This window comes from Lissotriton vulgaris, chromosome 3_2, assembly GCF_964263255.1.
Source record: "Lissotriton vulgaris chromosome 3_2, aLisVul1.2, whole genome shotgun sequence".
Classification (NCBI taxonomy): domain Eukaryota; kingdom Metazoa; phylum Chordata; class Amphibia; order Caudata; family Salamandridae; genus Lissotriton; species Lissotriton vulgaris.
In genome coordinates, this window is record NC_141690.1 from 269781106 (window position 1) to 269802729 (window position 21624).

A 21624-nucleotide genomic window follows, 5' to 3' on the forward strand; every position below is an offset into this window, starting at 1 on the left:
CAATCCTAACTATAACTACCTACTGGCGACCGCCAGTAGGTAATATATATATATATATATAGATATATATATATATAGCTGTATATATATGTTTTTCATATATAATTCTTATTATTTCCGGGGTCTCGCACATGGCCAGGAATATTCAGTGCTTATGACTATTGATGAGGATCCCCTGGAAGAAAATTTCATTTATAGCCAGTAAACTACTGTCCGCCCCTATCTTTAAGAACTCAACCCAGTAATATTCTCTTTAGGAGGTCACTAAAGACATGGCTTTATGTCATCTCTTCTAAATAACTCTGTTTACTTTGGTTGTTTTCTGAGGTTCCGCTAGCACCAAGACACTTTGGTATTCTCGCAATCAGCAAAACCTTTGCTTGCTTACTTTACTTACTTAAAATGTTTGCACTGCATTGCAGGAGAAGGAGAGAGTTAGAAAATGCGTTCCTTATTTTTAAAACTTTTATTTTTACACTAGCTATGTATTGAAGTCGAAGATCCTTGGACTGTCTTCGATGGAGACTTCGGCCTCGACGTCGAAGAAGGGGTCATGTGCCTCGATGTCGAAGATCTTTGGACTGATCTCGACGGAGACCTGTGCCTCGACGTCACAAAAACGCTTACCCTTTGTTTATTTTTAAATTGGAAAACTACCTGCTCTTAAAAAATATACTTTTTATCATTGTCAAAGGGGAAGGGATCCACAGGGGACCCCTTCCCATTTGTGAATGGGTTACCACCTCCTTTGAGCAGGTGGTAAAACATAAATGTTTTACTACTGGAAGTTTGTTCCAAAGCATTAATACATACCACTGAGATTCAGCATTAGTATTAGCTCCTTCTAAATACTGAATTGCAAACCCAAAATGTTATTGAGTAGAATTGCAGTTTTTTGTTTGTACATAAAAAAAGCATATTACAGTCACATACGAATTAGGCATTTTGTGACTTCAAATATGCTTCATACATCTAGACCCATGTTTTTTACTGAACATTTATTTTAGTAGTCTCATTGTAAATAAAAATACTATAGATGGAGAATAGCATTCACTCATCACAAAAACCTGAAATGTCTGAAATAAGAGGGGGGCTTCTGTCTTGCGGTAACACAACAGCATTAAATGATTTATCGCTATCGTACAGCAACACATTGTTCAATATTTCTACATCGGATTGGATCTGAAACTGGATTGTATAAACTGAACACCAGATTGTCTACATTGAGAAATGCAAAGGCAAGTTGAATTGATTGTGCTGTGCTAGAGCTACCTTGTTTGCACCAATATAAATGTATGATGTGTTGATCATATACTATCAACATGCTTTACAGGCCAAGAGCAGCTATAGCGATTTCAGGGGCAAACTTTTAGAACATTTCTTATCAAATGTCACGTTCAGTTTGAGGTGTGGTTTGCTATGTAGAACAACTATTTGCAATATTTATATGTTTAACTTCATGTTATTCTTATGTTTTATATTTTAGATATGGAAACTTGTGTAAAATGCCCAGAGGGCCAGTGGCCTATTGATCGAAAGGATGGCTGTATCCAGAAAGCCATTGTTTATCTTTCTTATGGTGATTTTCTTGGAGCAGTGTTGGCATCTGTATCTATTGTACTAGCCATTTCCACAGCTGGTGTGTTGGGAATCTTTCTCAGATATCGGGACACCCCAATAGTGAAGGCCAATAACAAGGATCTCAGCTACGCTCTCCTTGTTACTCTGCTGCTGGCCTTCCTCACCTCTCTTCTATTCATTGGACGCCCTGCCCGATTGACATGTTTGATCCAACAAGCTGCATTTGGGATTATTTTTACTGCAGCTGTGTCGTGCGTATTAGTGAAAACCATCACTGTTGTGATTGCCTTCAATGCCATCAAGCCGGGTAGCAGGTTAAGCAGATGGCTGGGAACTCACATGTCTGCTTCTATGGTCCTCGTGTGCACACTGGGGGCAGTAGTAATTTGTCTCACTTGGCTGCTTACTTCTTCTCCTTACTCAGCAACTGACACTCAGTCTGAAATTGGAAAGGTGATCCTACAGTGTGACAACGGTTCTATCGCTGCTTTCTATGGGATGCTTGCTTACATGGGTCTACTGGCCTTTGCCAGCTTTACTGTGGCTTTCCTAGCCAGGAACCTTCCTGATAGATTCAATGAGGCCAAGCTCATCACATTCAGCATGCTTGTGTTCTGCAGCGTCTGGGTGTCCTTCCTACCAGCCTACCTTAGCACTAAGGGTAGATACATGGTGGCAGTAGAGATTTTTGCCATTTTGGCTTCCAGTGCTGGACTTCTGGGGTGTATATTCATTCCCAAGTGTTACATCATTTTGTTTAGACCAGATATCAACAAAAGATGCATTTAGAAGCTAGAAATAAGTTACAATCACAATAACAAATGTAAAACCTGATCAACATGGCATGTGGTGAAGACCACCTGCTTTTCCATCTTCTTCCATTAGAAAATGTATTAGTGTTTCAAAAGGAATCATTTACTCGTATCCCAAACATAGTACTCAGCACATAGGCTCATGGATCAGTGACATAATATTGATCCAGCAAATCTCAAGAACCACAAATATCAGAAATTAAATATCAAGAACAAAAATATTGATGTATACATAACTATACAAATCACTAACATCATCGACAAAAATATTGTTTTTAAACATATATCAATAACAAAAATATCAGATGTTAAAAATCATTATCTATAGAAAACTCCCATGTCAAAAATATCTATGATCACAATATTGACTACAAAACTATTGTCGAAATAAGAAATAAATTCAATAAATACACCAAACACCCTATTTTCACATAAACTAACTACTTTAAATAAATCCTGACTCTATGAAAAAACACCTATAATTAAATGAAACTATATTTCATCACAGAAAAATTTAACATTAGCCCGAAAACAAGAGTGCACCTATAAATTATAGAAAAAATACACCTAAAATATTATTATCAACTGTAAACATATAAATACAAATAACAATATAAAATATTATGCCAAAACAAATACATTAAATGAATACAATATCGTATATATCTTGTGGCAATTCGCTCCTTCTGACAACCCCTCGCCTTCAGCTGGGGTGGCTCGTTCCCGGCGGAGCCACCGGCACAATATCCCTTTTTAAACGGCGTTCCTAAGCGAGCACTCAGGCATCCTAAATCAAACACAGTCCACGTACCAGTCCACCAAATTGAGATTTATTCCTTCATAAATCCAACGTGACGCGTTTTGCACTCCATAGAGCGCTTGATCACACAATTTGGCATCACCATTACAGACTGCTTAAATTTCCCGGTCTTCAACATAGAAAGCAGACTACTTTTTGGTACCGCCATGTTGGAAAGGTCAAAAGTATATATACATTAAGCATGGGCGAATTTTGCGAATTCGCGATCCGCGAATTTGCGGATTTGCGAATTCGCGATCCGCAAAATTCGCGAATTTGTGCGAATTTGCGGATTTTTGGTTTTGTGCGTGTTCGCGGGGTTTTTTGCGTGTTCGCGGGGTTTTTTGCGTGTTCGCGGGGATTTTTGCGTCTTCGCGAGCCGCTTGCATAGCGAAGTTACCCATGCAGTTGTTTATGGGAGAGGGAGAGAGAGATAGATAGTAGATAGATAGATTGATAGAAAGAGAGAGAAAGAGAGGGAAAGAGAGAGGGAGAGAGAGAACGAGAGAAAGAAAGAGAGGCCGCATCTCTGAAGGGCCAGATTCCTGAGTTGCCCCTACAGAGCATACAGCTTTTTATTTTTAGCAAAATGCATATGAAAATTGTGCTGTAAAGGTCTCTTTTAGTTTAACCCCTCCTGACAACTCAAAATGGGTGTATTTGCCATCCTCTCCCTTCTTCCTGTTTTTTATATCTGTAAGTGCTTCCTGATGAGGTTTAATTCCTTGGAGAGGTGCCTCGTTGCCTACTTGTAACTATTCTCTGACCCTGCTTCAAGGGTCAGAGCAGGGTCAGAGAATAGTTGCAAGTAGGCAACGAGGCGCCAGGAAGCAATTAGCAGCAGGTGTCCAAGTTGAATTTAATTTGTTTGTAACCCTTTTGTAAAAGGTTACAAAGAAATTAGGTTCAACTTTTGCACCTGCTGCTGTAACCCTTGCTTGGCTGAAAATTCGTCCCCGCTGATTCGTGGATTTTACCGCGATTTCGCGAGATTCGCGGATCGCGGAATCGCGGAAAATCCGCAAATTCGCCCACGAAACGGATTTTACGCCCACCCTTAATATACATATGATTACACATTTTTCTTAGTTGTGTTGATTCATATTATTCTACTGATTGCATATTATTGTCATTCCTTCTTTGTATTACATTTGCAACAATTAACATGTAAATTAATCTAGTATACCTTTGACACACATAAATATTGTTAATGATCAAAACTGTTCCGGGTTTGATAACCAGGTCAAACGGGTACTGTCAGGGGTATTGATTCATAACGACAGATTAGATTTAAGTTAATAATCGGTTCCCAAAGTCCGTCATATCATGAACCCAGGGGGCGTGTCTGCACAAATGGTTTCTATGACAACCGCGGCGACTCATAGTCACTCCCATTCCCACGTAAGCCTCTGTAACTTGAGGGTGGGAATTGGCATAGTGACGGAAAGAAAGATAAAATAAATACCCAGGCACTAATCACCTGATTGAGGAAACAGTAAATATATACTTCAGGAGGCTCCCTCATTCTTTCCAAAGTTGGTTATTCTAAAATGGCAGAATACATGATTTAACAACCAATGGTTTTAAGTTGAACATCCTGGTTAGTGGATTAAACTAGTTGCTTTGACAATCTGTCAAATGTTACCCCGTTTTTCTGGTATTAGGTTGCTATAACTATAAACATTGATTGGTCAACATTCGCTATCCAATTCCAATGTATCTCATTTTGGGTTATTACATTTGTTGCTCAACATTATATTTTCCTTTTGTATAATCATAGTGTGCAACCTGAAACAACAACAGTCTTTGACTCTGGTGATGACAACAGATTTGCATGATTAATTAAAATTCAATTGCATACTTTCATTTCCAATGGAAGAAGATAAACACAGTGAAAGGATTAGGGTACTTGTGTCGTAGATCGAGGACACCTTCCCTCCCTTTACATCTGTGGGAAAGAAGAGAAATGAAAAGGGAAGTTAGATTAGATTATTAGATAAAAAAGAAGAAGACTAATCATATATTCATGTCAAATACTTCATCAACTACAGATATTCTATACATTATTCTTCCACATTATTATTCTTGAAGATGTACATTAAGTTCTTCGTCAATATTATGGCCTTTGGGATAACGGGTACATAATCCTATAATGTATCTGGATTCCTTTTGTCTCAGCTTCAATAAACGATTACCCCCTCTTGGGCCTAAGTTGACCTGTTCTAGAATATAATATGCCAGTTTTTTAGGATCTGAGAAATGATGACTTTCGAAATGGCGAGCTATGGGGTATTGTTGGTCCAGATTGCTGATAGCACGGGTATGTTCTAGTACCCGTTTCTTGGCCATGTGTGTTGTGCTGCCAATGTAAATTAAATTACAAGGGCAGACCAACGCATATATGACAAAGATGGTGGTGCATGTCAAGAATTGCTTGATCTGTTGCATTTTCTTAGTGCTGGGGTTCCAATATTCTTTTACCATGTGGCTGTTTGCACAGGCTTTGCAATGGCCACAAGGGTAAAAACTCTGTAGATTAATCCCTCCAGGGATTGTGCTCTTTCCTATATCATTGTGTACAAGAATATCTTTAAGGGTACGCCCTCTTTTGTATGTTATACTTGGTCGTGAGGGAAGAGTATCACCTATGATGGGATCATTTTTTAATAGATTCCAGTTTTTAATCAAACTTTTCTTAATTTGATTTGAGTTCCCATTGTATGTTAAGATGACTCTGGTTGTACCCAGTTCCTCTTTATCATTTTCATTCTTCTCTCTGATAGAGAGTAGGTCTTCCCTTTTGATTAATGCTACATTTTTGCTCGCATTTTTAATCACCCACATCGGATAAACTCTTGTGAGGAATCTCTGTGTCATGATTTTTTCTTCTGCTATGTAGTCATGGTTGTTACTACAATTTCTTTTCGCCCTGAGTAATTCCCCAAAGGGGATGCTCCACTTGAGGTTTTCAGGATGACTACTCTGAGCATGAAGCAGGGTATCCCCTGCTGTACTTTTTCTGAAAAGTACAGTGTGTATAGTGTTCTGTTTAATTTGGATTTTTGTATCCAAATATTCTACTTCTTTATCACTGATGTTACTAGTAAGGATGATGTTCCTGCTATTCATATTTAGTCTCTCTATGAATTGCAACGCCTTTGTTTTCCCACCTTTCCAGATGACGAAAATATCGTCTATGTACCGTAGCCATAATTGGACTCTTTCAAAGTCCGCATTGTATATAACATCATTTTTGATGTCAGCCTCCCATGCTCCCATGAAGAGATTCGCTAGGCTCGGTGCAAATGAAGTACCCATCGCAGTACCATGGGCTTGGACAAAAATGTCGTCATTAAATGCAAAGAAATTGTTCTCTAGGCAATGTTTAATCATGTCTAGTATCATGGTGGTGTGTCCTAAAAATTGAATATCTCTGCTCTTGAGGAATCTTGCACACGCTTCCATACCTTGTTTGTGTTCAATTATAGTGTATAGGGCATTTACATCCATGGTTATTAATAGACAATCCTTATCAATGACAACTTTATTGATTTTGTCATGGAAATCCTTTGTATCTCTTACATACGTGGGAAGTCCAGCGACAAAATTTCTCAAGAAATGGTCTATATATCGTGAGATATTTTCCAAAACACATCCCCTGGATGAAATTATAGGTCTTCCTGGAGGATTAGTTTTACATTTGTGTACTTTGGGAAGAAGATATGAAATGGGGAGGATCGGGTGGTCTCTTTTCAGATAGCAATATTCCTCCCATTCTAACCAACCCTTTTCTCCCCTTCTCTCAGTTTGTCCCATATTTCTTTGATACTTTGATTGTATTCAGTACGATTAGAGATTCTATACGTTTTGCCATCGTACAACTGTCTTTCTGCCTCTGCTATATAAATTTCCCTTGGCATGATGACGATATTCCCGCCTTTGTCTGCGGGTCTGAGGAGGATACTTTCATCCTCTGCAAGGTCTTGCATCGCTTTTTTCTGTGTAGCAGTCATGTTGTATTTAACTTGTTTCATAGTTTTTGTCCAATTTTGACTGCGTAGTTCTAAGAGTTCTTTTCCTATCTGCTCTTGGAAGGTATCAATACTATCATGGTTCATTTTAGGAGTAAAGGTTGACTTGGGCTTGAAAGTAGTGCCAGCAGCTTGGTTGTGTTGTATTTCTAACACATCCAGAATTCTTATAGCCTCACTGCTGAGGTCAAGATCCTATTGGTCATGAGTCAGTTCATCAATTGCCACTACATTATCAATATCCCCTATGATCATGTTATCATTTGCTGCTAATGCATCTTTTTTCCATTGTTTTCTGCTCCTGCTCGGTTTCATTTTGTGCCATTTTTTTAATTTTAGTTTTGTGCAAAATTTGAAAATATTGATTTTTTCATCTACATAGTTCATGGGGACCGTAGGGGCAAAATGACAGACCTAAACAGAGGGTTCTTTTGTCTTTTTGGCTAATCGGTCTCTCCGATAAATTAATTATGGTTTGATTTACCTGTGTTTCATCCATAATTATTTTCTCTTTTGGCATTGAGCCCTTTTGGTTCCCACTGGCTGCTGGTTGCCTGCTGTATTTATTCCTCTGTTTGCGTTTCTTCCTCCTCCTGATCCGGTATTTCTGGGTCTTCCTCTTGTGGTTAATTTTTTAGTGGACTACCGGCTCATGAAACAGAGCCGGCAAGCCACCAGATCTTCGACAAGACTACAGGAGAAGAACAACCCACAAACATCAACCACAAGAGGAAGACCCAGAAATACCAGATCAGGAGAAGGAAGAAACGCAAACAGAGGAATAAATACAGCAGGCAACCAGCAGCCAGTGGGAACCAAAAGGGCTCAATACCAAAAGAGAAAATAATTATGGATGAAAAACAGGTAAATCAAACCATAATTCATTTATCGGAGAGACCGATTAGCCAAAAAGACAAAAGAACCCTCTGTTTAGGTCTGTCATGTTGCCCTACGGTCCCCATGAACTATGTAGATGAAAAAATCGATATTTTCAAATTTTGCAGAAAACTAAAATTAAAAAAAAATGGCACAAAATGAAACCGAGCAGGAGCAGAAAACAATGGAACAAAGATGCATTAGCATCAAATGATAACATGATCATAGGGGATATATATAATTTAGTGGCAATTGATGAACTGACTAATGACCAAGAGGATCTTGACCTCAGCAGTGAGGCTATAAGAATTCTGGATGTGTTAGAAATACAACACGACCAAGCTGCTGGCACTACTTTCAAGCCCAAGTCAACCTTTACTCCTAAAATGAACCATGATAGTATTGATACCTTCCAAGAGCAGATAGGAAAAGAACACTTAGAACTACGCAGTCAAAATTGGACAAAAACTATGAAACAAGTTAAATACAACATGACTGCTACACAGAAAAAAGCGATGCAAGCCCTTGCAGAGGATGAAAGTATCCTCATCAGACCCGCAGACAAAGGCGGGAATATCGTCATCATGCCAAGGGAAATGTATATAGCAGAGGCAGAAAGACAGTTGTACGATGGCAAAATGTATAAAATCTTTAATCGTACTGAATACAATCAAAGTATCAAAGAAATATGGGACAAACTGAGAGAAAGGAGAGAAAAGGGTTGGTTAGAATGGGAGGAATATTGCTATCTGAAAAGAGACCACCAGATCCTCCCCATTTTATATCTTCTTCCCAAAGTACACAAATGTAAAACTAATCCTCCAGGAAGACCTATAATTTCATCCAGGGGATGTGTTTTGGAAAATATCTCACGATATATAGATCATTTCTTGAGAGATTTTGTCACTGGACTTCCCACGTATGTAAGAGATACAAAGGATTTCCTTGACAAAATCAATAAAGTTGTCATTGATAAGGATTGTCTATTAATAACCATGGACGTAAATGCCCTATACACTATAATTGAACACAAACAAGGTATGGAAGCGTGTGCAAGATTCCTCAAAAGCAGAGATATTACATTTTTAGGACACACCTCCATGATACTAGACATGATTAAACATTGCCTAGAGAACAATTTCTTTGCATTTAATGACAACATTTTTGTCCAAGCCCATGATACTGCGATGGGTACTTCATTTGCACCGAGCCTAGCGAATCTCTTCATGGGAGCATGGAAGGCTGACATCAAAAATGATGTTAGATACAATGCGGACTTTGAAAGAGTCAAATTATGGCTACGGTACATAGACGATATTTTCGTCATCTGGAAAGGTGGGAAAAGACAGGCATTGGAATTCATAGAGAGACTAAATATGAATAACAGGAACATCATCCTTACTAGTAACATCAGTGTTAAAGAAGTAGAATATTTGGATACAAAAATCCAAATTAAACAGAACACTATACACACTGTACTTTTCCGAAAAAGTACAGCAGGGAATACCCTGCTTCATGCTCCGAGTAGTCATCCTGAAAACCTCAAGTGGAGCATCCCCTTTGGGGAATTACTCAGGGCGAAAAAAAATTGTAGCAAAAACCAAGACTACATAGCAGAAGAAAAAATCATGACACAGAGATTCTTCACAAGAGGTTATCCGATGTGGGCGATTAAAAATGCGAGCAAAAAAGTAGCAGTAATCAAAAGGGAAGACCTACTCTCTATCAGAGAGAAGGATGAAAATGATAAAGAGGAACTGGGTACAACCAGAGTCATCTTAACATACAATGGGAACTCAAATCAAATTAAGAAAAGTTTGATTAAAAACTGGAATCTATTAAAGAACTATCCCATCATAGGTGATATTCTTCCCTCACGACCAAGTATAACATACAAAAGAGGGCGTACCCTTAAAGATATTCGTGTACACAATGATATAGGCAAGAGCACAATCCCTAGAGGGATTAATCTACAGGGTTTTTACCCTTGTGGCCATTGCAAAGCCTGTGCAAACAGCCACATGGTAAAAGAATATTGGAACCCCAGCACTAGGAAAATGCAACAGATCAAGCAATTCTTGACATGCACCACCATCTTTGTCATATATGCGTTGGTCTGCCCTTGTAATTTAATTTACATTGGCAGCACAACACACATGGCCAGGAAACGGGTACTAGAACATACCCGTGCTATCAGCAATCTGGACCAACAATACCCCATAGCTCGCCATTTCGAAAGTCATCATTTCTCAGATCCTAAAAAACTGGCATAATATATTCTAGAACAGGTCAATTTAGGCCCAAGAGGGGGTAATCGTTTATTGAAGCTGAGACAAAAGGAATCCAGATACATTATAGGATTATGTACCCGTTATCCCAAAGGCCATAATATTGACAAAGAATATAATCTACATCTTCAAGAATAATAATGTGGAAGAATAATGTATAGAATATCTGTAGTTGATGAAGTATTTGACATGAATACATGATTAGTCTTCTTCTTTTTTATCTAATAATCTAATCTAACTTCCCTTTTCTTTTCTCTTCTTTCCCACAGATGTAAAGGGAGGGAAGGTGTCCTCGATCTACGACACAAGTACCCTAATCCTTTCACTGTGTTTATCTTCTTCCATCGCAAATGAAAGTATGCAATTGAATTTTAATTAATCATGCAAATCTGTTGTCATCACCAGAGTCAAAGACTGTTGTTGTTTCAGGTTGCACACAATGGTTATACAAAAGGAAAATATAATGTTGAGCAACAAATGTAATAACCCAAAATGAGATACATTGGAACTGGATGGCGAATGTTGACCAATCAATGTTTATAGTTATAGCAACCTAATACCAGAAAAACGGGGTAACATTTGACAGATTGTCAAAGCAACTAGTTTAATCCACTAACCAGGATGTTCAACTTAAAACCATTGGTTGTTAAATCATGTATTCTGCCATTTTAGAATAACCAACTTTGGAAAGAATGAGGGAGCCTCCTGAAGTATATATTTACGTTTTCCTCAATCAGGTGATTAGTGCCTGGGTATTTATTTTATCTTTCTTTCCGTCACTATGCCAATTCCCACCGTCAAGTTACAGAGGCTTACGTGGGAATGGGAGTGACTATGAGTCGCCGCGGTTGTCATAGAAACCACTTGTGCAGACACGCCCCCTGGGTTCATGATATGACGGACCTTGGGAAACGATTATTAACTTAAATCTAATCTGTCGTTATGATTCAATACCCCTGACAGTACCCGTTTGACCTGGTTATCAAACCCGGAACAGTTTTGATCATTAACAATATTTATGTGTGTCAAAGGTATACTAGATTAATTTACATGTTAATTGTTGCAAATGTAATACAAAGAAGGAATGACAATAATATGCAATCAGTATAATAATATGAATCAACACAACTAAGAAAAATGTGTAATCATATGTATATATACTTTTGACCTTTCCAACATGGCGGCACCAAAAGGTAGTCTGCTTTCTATGTTGAAGAACGGGAAATTTAAGCAGTCTGTAATGGTGAGGCCAAATTGTGTGATCAAGCCCTCTATGGAGTGCGAAATGCGTCATGTTGGATTTATGAAGGAATAAATCTCAATTTGGTGGACTGGTACGTGGACTGTGTTTGATTTACGATGCCCGAGTGCTCGCTTAGGAACGCCGTTTAAAAAGGGATATATATATATATATATATATATATATATATATATATATATATATATATATATATATATATATATATATATATGTATGTATATATATATATATATATATATATATTATTTACACACACACACACCTAGTCGCAAGTAGGTAGTTATAGGTAGGATGTAGTTTCCATATGAAGTTTTTTTTTTCATTTGGTATTAACTTTGGCGTTGTTTGATGAATCTTTGCAAATTTTCATAACTAGTTTGACGCCTATTTCAGTATCCGTTTTAACATTTTTGGGGTGACCTGTAAAGAGGGGACCGAGAAAAAGGGAGGGGTCCCATAACGCTTTTTTTCCAAGTCAATTTCCATAGGTAAATTTAGCAATGGTTAAAGCCTGTACTGCTGAACGAAATTACACCAAATTTTCCAGAAAGGAAGCTCCTGGTCCAGAAAGCACTCTTTTTGTTAAATGCTGTAAATCCGTTCAGCAGTTGCTGAGAAGTGTAATGGAACTTTCAGTTGAATATACTCCCAATCTCGGGCCTTTTATCTTATTGACTGCCAACACTTCAAACCAGGGTGCGTTGGCAGCCATCTTGTGACTCGATAGAATTGAGTAAAAAGAAAAAACATTAAAAAACAGAAAAGGTGACATTGTAGAAACCCCCTAGCCCTCTTGGGGGACTAAAAAGCCTTTCTTTTTTAGATTTTTGGCGGGTCACGTCCGATTCGCGACTCCCAACAAAAATGAAAAAAAAATTAAGCACAGACTCCTATGCTTTGTTTAATTTAAGCCCCATAGGCCAGGTCCTGGGGGTTAACTTTTAATGTGTAGGAAGGGGTCAACTGTCCCCCCTTTATAGAATGCCTAAAGCCCAAGGGACAGCCACCTCCCCGGGGCATCTTTCTATATTTATGTTGGAGTTGCCCTTGCAACAACCACCGCACCCTGGGGACCGCCACCTCCCCAGGGTAATATTTTAATTATGCAAAGGGGCCTGTGCAGCCCCGGGGAGTGCCACCTCCCGGGGGCTAAACATAATAAAAGTGTGGGGGCCTCCCTGAGGCACATAATTTAGGGGGTCTGTTGAAGACCCCTGCCCCAGGGACCATCCCTTCCATTGGGGCAAATGTGAACAAAGGAGAGGAGCCACAATGCTCCCTCCAGGAGCCCCAAATTGTCCTTGGGAACCGCCACCCCTAGGGCCAGCTCCAGCAATTTCCCCCAGGACATTGCAGTTTGATATGGCATGATGGGAGCAGTAGCAAACAGTGTGTTCCGCTTTGAGCAAGCAAGAGCACTTTGCTCTCACTTGATCAAAGAGGAGTACACTTTGCTTTTACACACAGGGAGCTGCATGTCAGCAGCGGACCCACTCCCATTTTCTAATAAAAAGTTTTTTTAAAGGGTCAGGCCCTGGGTGATGGTGTCCCCGGGGCCCAACATGGTCCAGGGAAGGAGGGCCACACGGTCCCCCTCCCTCAAAAAATAACAAAACAAAAGCTGGCAACACGCCGTAGCTCTGCCCCCTTTCTCCACTTCTCTGCAAACCCACTTCCTGGCATGCTCCTGGTTGGGTGATGAAATCCCCTTCCCTTCACTTCTGAGGCTCCTTAGGGTCCAACAAGAACTCCTGTTACCTCCAGTAAGTCCCACAGAGTGGGATTGGTGAGAGTTGGTCAGAGGCCATGCCCCCTTTCCCCACCACTCTGCACACATGCCTCTCAGTGCACTGCTGGTGGAGGGATATGGTCCCCTTGGCTCCTGAGGGCCTCAGGACTAAAGTTGACTTCTTCCCCAATGAGTAGTGCGCTAGGAGGCATGTTTTCAGATTGGTGGAGAAAGGGGGCCTGGCCTTTGACGACCTCTCAGCAATCTACCTGTATTGGTGTTACTGGAGGTAACAGGAGGGCTAGTTGTCCTCTAAGACCCTCAAGAGCAAAGGGGACTTCATACCTCAACTAGTAGTGTGCCAGGAGGTGTGTTTGCAGACTTGTGGAGAAAGGGGGTGTGGCCACAGAAAACCTCTCAACAAACCCACTATGTTGGACTTGCTGGAGGTAACTGGAGGGGTAGTTGGCCCCCAATTACGTCTTTGGGGGCCAACTACCTCTCCTGTTATCCCCAATAAGTCCTACACAGAGGAATGGCTAAGAGGTCTTCGGAGGCGGCCACGACCCCTTTTGCCACCACTCTGCAAATGCAGCTTTTGGTGCACTAGTGGTTCGGACATGAAGCCCATGTTACTCCCAAGGGACCTTGGGGCTAAGAAACCTTCCTGGTACGCCTTGTAAGTCCTACACAGCGGGACTTGTGAGATCTGGTCGGAGGTCCAGCCCCTTTCTCCACCATTCTGCAAACATGACTACTCGTTAAATAACCATAGAAATTTACTGAACAAAAACAAAGGTTACAGGGACATTATAGTTATAAATGGAATAAAAGCAACATAGAAATTCACTAAAATAGCCAAAAGTTACAGAGATGGTATAGTTAGGCTCAGGTGTCATTCGTACAAAACCAAAGATGACATTACTGGTTATATTGTTTACAGATTCTCTGATGCTCACACTCACACCTCAATATAACCTTTCATATACCCACTCCAACTTCCACACCACTATTCTCAAAACCATTGACACATCTATACCAGTATTTACACTCCCACTCACTGATGTATAGGTCTACACAGACACACCCACTCAGTCACCCATACTGCCACTCATACACCAACTCTTTCACTAATACAGCTACTAATACCTCCACTCATACATCAATATAGACACTTACACACTGCCAGTCACCCATAAGGGAACTCACATACCTACTCACTTACCCATAGAGTCAATAATATTGCTACTTACTTACCTATACAGTTATACACACACCCACTCACTTAGTCATACAGATGCCAGCACATACTCACTCACCCATACAGTCAATGACACAAGCACACACTCATCCATACAGTCAGTCTCACAACTGCTCACTCACACATACAGTCACTCATACACTTTAACACTCACCTATACTGCCTATCACATATGCAGCTACTTACCCATATACCAAGAATACATTGATTCAATCACTGACACATCTATACACACACTCAGTAACCCATACAGCTCCTTACAGATGTACTTAGTAACCCATACAGCCACTGACTCACTCACTCACTCGTCCATGCAGGCAGTCACACACAGCCTCAACCACCCACACAGATGCTCAGACACCTATACAGGTACTCAGACAAACAATCAATCACCGACACAGCCACTCACATACCCACGCACACACCCATATTGCCACTTAGACACCCACTGACAGATTGATACAAACATTCACACAACCAATCCCATACCCATATTCACTGAAAACCTAATCATTCACTTATACAGTCAGTTAATTCATTCATACAGGCACTCATACACTCTCTGAATCAACAATACACATTTGTATATATATTTAACTGTTTAAAAACAGTCATAGTCACTGAATGATGTCATCGTGATGTCACTGAACATGTCATGAGTGATGTAATATGTGAGGTTATGAGCAGTGCATTGTGGGGCGCAAGATATAGTTAGCTCACTAACTATAAAGGCTGAATTTCTCTGGTTTTGTATGAATGACACTTGAGCCTAACTATAAAGTATCTACAACCTGACAAGCACATGGGTGACCTTTTTTCTGGACTAATTGCAGATCCACTTCAAGATCTTACGTAGCAGTGGGAGTGAGTGCAAGCAGGAGGATGAGAGGGCGTTGATTTGGCGATTTATTGAGAGGGAGGAGTCAAGGATGATGGCAAGATTTTGTGTGTGGCCTGTGAGCAGGCCCACTCCCATTTTCTAATAGAATTTTTTTTAAAGGGTCAGGCCCTGGGTGATGGTGTCCCCAGGGCCCAGCATGGTCAAGGGAAGGGGCGCCACACTGTCCCCCTCCCTCAAAAAATAACAAAACAAAAGCTGGCAACGCGCCGTAGGCTCTGCCCCCTTTCTCCACTTCTCTGCAAACCCACTTCCTGCTGGCCCAAGGGCATTCTGAGCCCTTGGGCCAGCAGGAGTTTTCCCAGGTGGAGACCAAGATGAGGACTTCGGTCTTGTCTGAGTTGAGCTTGAGGCACCTGTCCTTCATCCAGGTTGCGACTGCCTTCGTCCCGTTGTTGAATTTGCTCTTGGCGGCTGTGAACACATCTGTGAGGGAGAGAATCAGCTGTGTGTCATTGGCTTAGGAGACAATGATGAGTCTGTGGCTTCTGACGATGGCTGCAAGAGGGGCCATGTAGATATTGAAGAGGGTGGGCTGACGGAGAATCCCTGGGGCAATTCGCAGCTGATCTCTGTGGGTTCTGAGTTGAACGGTGGAAGTCTGACTCTCTGTGTAATTTCACATTGAGGGGCTCATTATGATGTCGGATGGAAAGCCTCCTACTGACACCATCTCAGGTTCAGGACCGACAACTTGCGGCTGGCGGGTACGACCGCCGGATTACGATGCGATCTGACACTGTTCGGTCGGATTCCTATTGTTTCCTATTGGAGCTTGTGTTACACCTGACAACCGGCCGTAAGACAGGCTCTTATGAGGAAATGGGGTGTGTGTGTAAAACCCTGCACCCTATGGTGCCTGCCACACAGTGCAGGGTTTTACATGGGGTCCCCAAGGTACCCACTCAGCCATCAACCACAGGCCGTGTGGGCTAGTGGGGTCTGCCAGGGCCCCCAAAGTCACTTTCCGACAGCCTTTCCGTGTCGGACAAGCAGATGCAGAAAGGCTGTTGGAAATCGACATCCCGACGGCGGAAACACTGTCCTGACACAGACTCTGCGCGAGTAACTCGGAATCGATTTGGAATGACCACACAGTTATATCCAGCCGCAAACATCGTAATCAGGCAGTTGGAATGTAAACTGAACGATTAGGTCGGAAGAGCTCCAACAAGGTCGAGGAGATTCCGAGTGTCAGGAGGAGGCTTTCCGCCCGACAACGTAATGAGTCCCCAAATGTGTATATTCAAATTAATTTAAAAATTGCATATGTGAAAAAATATTACTTATAAATTATATGATACATGTTTTAAAAATATTCTCACCCTTATCCCCCATTAATCTAACAACTTGCTACTAAAAGAAAATTTCAAATCATAAAAAAATGAAAACAATCAAAATGTCCAATTTATAACAACTTATTAAATACAAATATTTCTAAAATTAAAACATATTAAACAAATGTAAACACATAGAATAACAATATATTACATACTATTTTGCATTATAAAATCATATTTTATCCAACGATACTTAGTACATCGATATTTTACATCAATAGTATAAACAACACTGAAAACGCTATTTATACCTTCCATATTCCTGTCTCTGATATATAGGAGAGCCCAATATTTTTGCCACAATATTTCTGCAACACAATATTTTTTATCTGATATTTTTTCCAGACACTAGGCTCATGAAGTAACTAAAAGTTATCAACAAAAGTATGTAATTATTTATCAAAAAAGGAAATTACTGTGTCAATGTGTTTTATTACCTGTCTGTGGCTTCCACATTTGCTAAGTACAATCCTTTTGTGTACATGTATACTGTTTACAATGTCTTTTAGGAATGTATTATCTGTGGTTTTTGTTCATTTCTCTTTCTGGAATATACTGACATTAGCTGACCAGTCTAAATTTCAAATGCATGCTATAGAGTAACTCATTCCAGGAGAAGAAGAATCAATATTAATGGATTACCATTGGATGGAGATAGACTAAAAGGAACTACATTTACTGGGATGCTGTGCACTTCAACCCCATGGTGGGGTGAATATATTGGTTTTATTTTTTCAAAGAACTGGTGGATTGTTACAGACACCACAATAGTTAAAGCAGCCCTAAGAAAACTTTATTAGTGCCCTTACTAGATGCCAATGCAAAGCACTCTGAAAGTCCAAAACTTGACCCTATTTTCAAAGGCCAACCCAAGCATAGGGTTTTGACCTGTAGCAACTTTAAGTCATTTGGAAGCAGACAGAAAGTTCTTTGTCTAGATAATTCTTGATTAAAAAGCTTCCCAACAAGATAGATAGATAAACAGATAGATAGACAGATAGATAGATAGCTAGATAGATAGATAGATAGACAGATAGATAGATAGATAGATTATTATAGTTTCTAGTTATTTTAAAAGATAACATTTAGCATAGCAATTAAACATTTGTTTGTGTCAGAATAATCAATTCAGGGTGTACATTTGCCAATGCAATACATCATGCAACTACATAGGGCCTGATTACGAGTCTACCTGGAGCACATAAACTGTTTTTAAGCAGCCCTCCCCCTCACAAAAGACAAAGTAAGACTAGGTCTGCTAGGAAGAGATGGAGCCACTTGGCCTGTCCTAGCAGCTTACACACCACATCCAGACATTCACTCAATGCCATTGACAGACATATGTCCACTTCATAAAGAAATAATAAAACTTTACAGAAACCTGACACAGTTTGTGATGAGAACACTCACACTTCAGCCAACAAGAACTACACAAACAAGTCAAATTCAGAGATCTACAAATAAAATGACACCACAACAGCTATACGCAGTTATGGGAAAAATGCCCACTAAACCTGAGCAAATGCCATTCTGGATAGTTCAGAAAATTACATAGCTAGAGGCAGTATATCCACACACAAGCCCTCAAGAAAAGACAGAATGCTAACAATCTGCTTGCCAATGAGTATAACTCCCCAGATACAGGATTGTACCACTTAGGGTACAGTTTTTGCTGACATATATACCAGAACTCATGGTATCCCTTCATTAGCAGTAATACCAGATGTATTAAGACAAATACAAACTGAGTATGGAGCAGAACCTCCTCTGAACTTAGGGATAATATTATTGGGTAATTTTGCCTAGTTATCCGCTATATTATTAGCAAATATAAAAGAGGCGGAAGCAGCAGTGGCAATACGCCAACGCCTGAGGGATTTCACTCCTTTACAACAGGAACATGAATTTCCTAAAATTATCACAGACACCTATTCTGAATTAGGTAGAGATAGTGTGGGACCTAGAGCAACAAAACCTCAACTCATTGGTGGTCCTGAAAAGGATATCTCCAAGTAAGCACCTGATTCTTCCAAGAAGAAATGGGATAATAACAATAATAAACAAAAGAATATATCTCAATGCAGGAGTGGGTCTCCTCAACAGGAGCCCTCTGAAACGAGATACAACCTTAGGAATAGAGACAACATTGAAAATATGACAGGTCTCAGAATACTGACACACGTTCCTCTCGTTCCTATCAGGGTTCACCAAGAAACTCCGAAAGGGAAGGACGGTCAAAACACAGACAAGAAGAGCGTACAAAGTCCAGAGACAAGCCACACAATTCAGGTTATACTTCAAAAAAGAAGCGAAGCCTAAACCAAATTCTCAATTTAAAAAGAAGAAAGTAACAGGTTTTGAAGTTAGACATTGTAACTTTGGAGTGTGGCTAGGTCAGTCCTTGTGCAATACCATTATCATAATCAGAATACCAATAGTATCTGGGGGGTGCTCGAGGGAACAGCTGGGAAACGGCCACCCACATATCCAAAATTCCTTTGTGACCAAAGGTACACAAAGAGCAGATTACAAAGCAATATACAGTTCCCGAGCAGAAATCAAATGTATATCATCAGGAAGTCAGTCCAAGAAAATGTCAGTCCAAATCTTGTATTTTAATATTCTTCTTTATTTTCTCATCCTGTTCAAAGCCATAGATATTTTACAAGTGGCTCAGGACAGCAAATAGGTGTAGCTTGTATAGCCGAAATGTAGCCAACACGTGTTTCATCTTGGGTATATCGCCCATCGACTTCCTCAGGGCTACAATAACAACAATAAGAAAGATACACTCAGATGATGTTCAGTGTTATTTGTCTGCAGATTATTATTATTTAGGTAGCAACCAACTAGACGTTAAGATTCTCTAGCAAAGTAAAGTCCACAAAGGGCCCAAATATGTGCACAACAGTTCGATTGGATTGATATTATACCTTTTGCCTGACTAGACTACTTGATCCTTAACCCGTTAACCGTGGCGTAAATTCCGCCGCAGTGCTGGTGATTTCTTGCGCGGGCAGGGGCCGCGTCGGCCAACGGATGTGCGCAGCACTACGGAGGTAGTGCTCGCGACGGCCGTTGGCCCACGGCTGCAAGGAACGGGTTAATTGGCACTTTTTATTTCATTTCTAATTTTACAACTTCTCTGCATTTATTGTCTTCTGCACTCTTTTAGATCCTTTCTCTTCACTTGGTGGATCTCTTGGTGGTCTTCTCCTCTATTTTTCTTAAGGCCCTTTATGGACTTTGCTTGCGCTAGACAATCTTAATGTCTAGTTGATTGATACCTAAATAATATTCATCTGTGCACAAATAACACTGAACATCATCTGATTGTATGTTTCTTATTGTTGTTATTGTAGCCCTGAGGAAGTCGATGGGCGATATACAGAAGACGAAACACGTGTTGGCTACATCTCGGCTATACCAGCTACGCCTATTTGCTGTCATGAGCCACTTTTAAAATGTCCATGGCTTTGAAGAGGATGAGAAAATAAAGGAACATATTACAATACAAGATTTGTACAGACATTTTCTTGGACTGACTTCCTGATGATATAATTTTGTTTTCTGCTCGGGAACGCGATCTTGCTTTGTTAAAGTTAGACTTGTCCAGAATTCTGAGGAATAACTTCTGAACGGGGAATAGCCTCTGATGATGGTAGACAGCGCATCAGAAGTAACAATAGCTCGCCAGAACCTGATGGAATTTCTGCTGACAGCGGAGTTGAATGAGCATATCACGGTGGAAACAACAGACACAAGGGTAAGTATTCCAAATTGGTTACATGAAATAACACTCCAAATGGAGGGGGACAAACCCAGAAAAGTTAAAGGTCACTTTTGGGAGAACCTACAGCTATGACATCCTTTTAGCTGAAAAAGATTGGCCACCTGAAATTGTTAGGGATTGATCAAAGGGAGAAACAGTAATTTTACCAGCTTTTTCTGACCACGTTCCAATATATTTAAAGCACACATATGCGCAGGAGTGGGTGGTAGCCCTTGCTCCGGCCCGATATTGCAACCATGTTGGGTGGGATGCGATGCTGACTCACCACACTATGTAATCCCAGTAAAAACGACCCCACCTCCACAGGGACAGTACCCAATAAAACCAGAAATTAAAAAGCAGGTCAGATAGGATCTTAGATCAACTTGAATACCAGGGTGTTATGGAAACGTGCACCTCCTCAATGAATAATCCTTTGTTTCCTGTAATGAAACTCGATATTTCATATTGTCTAGTTTTAGACTACCGACATCTGAACACATGCTCAAAGACATTTGCAGTACAGAATGCACACAATGCTGCATTGATGAATAACATTGTGCGGAAAAAACACAAAACAACACTAGATATCTCAAATGGATTCTTCTGCAAAATATAGCTCCTGAAAGCAGATATTTAACATTTTCAGCGCTAGGCTCTCAGGTCAATTTTGTCGTCTCCCCCAAGGGTATAAGAATAGCCCCGGGATGTTTTCCGCTAGGGTGTCAGAGTTACTGCAGAATTTGAATGAAGAGGTGTTGTCCTATGTAGATGATATTTATCTGACAGATGATTATTTACAGGATCACTTGACCAGAGTGAGCAACATAATTATGGGGTTTGCCTCTGAGGGCTACAAATTCAACTTTAAAAAATCGAAAATAGTCAACATCAATATCCTATTTTTGGGATACGAGCTATCACACCTTGCATTTAACTTTTTAGAAAAGTGTGCGATGCTCCAACCTCCTAAATC

The 21624-nt window shown here is 40.2% G+C and overlaps 1 protein-coding gene across 1 annotated transcript; it reads left to right on the top strand.

Annotated features, from left to right (window-relative positions):
• Positions 1–1488: 1488 nt before the first annotated feature.
• On the top strand, positions 1489–2370 carry LOC147725659 (vomeronasal type-2 receptor 26-like). Its single transcript, XM_086964339.1, has one exon. It carries the CDS (start codon positions 1489–1491, stop codon positions 2368–2370), a length of 882 nt encoding a protein of 293 aa, XP_086820465.1.
• Positions 2371–21624: the final 19254 nt, after the last annotated feature.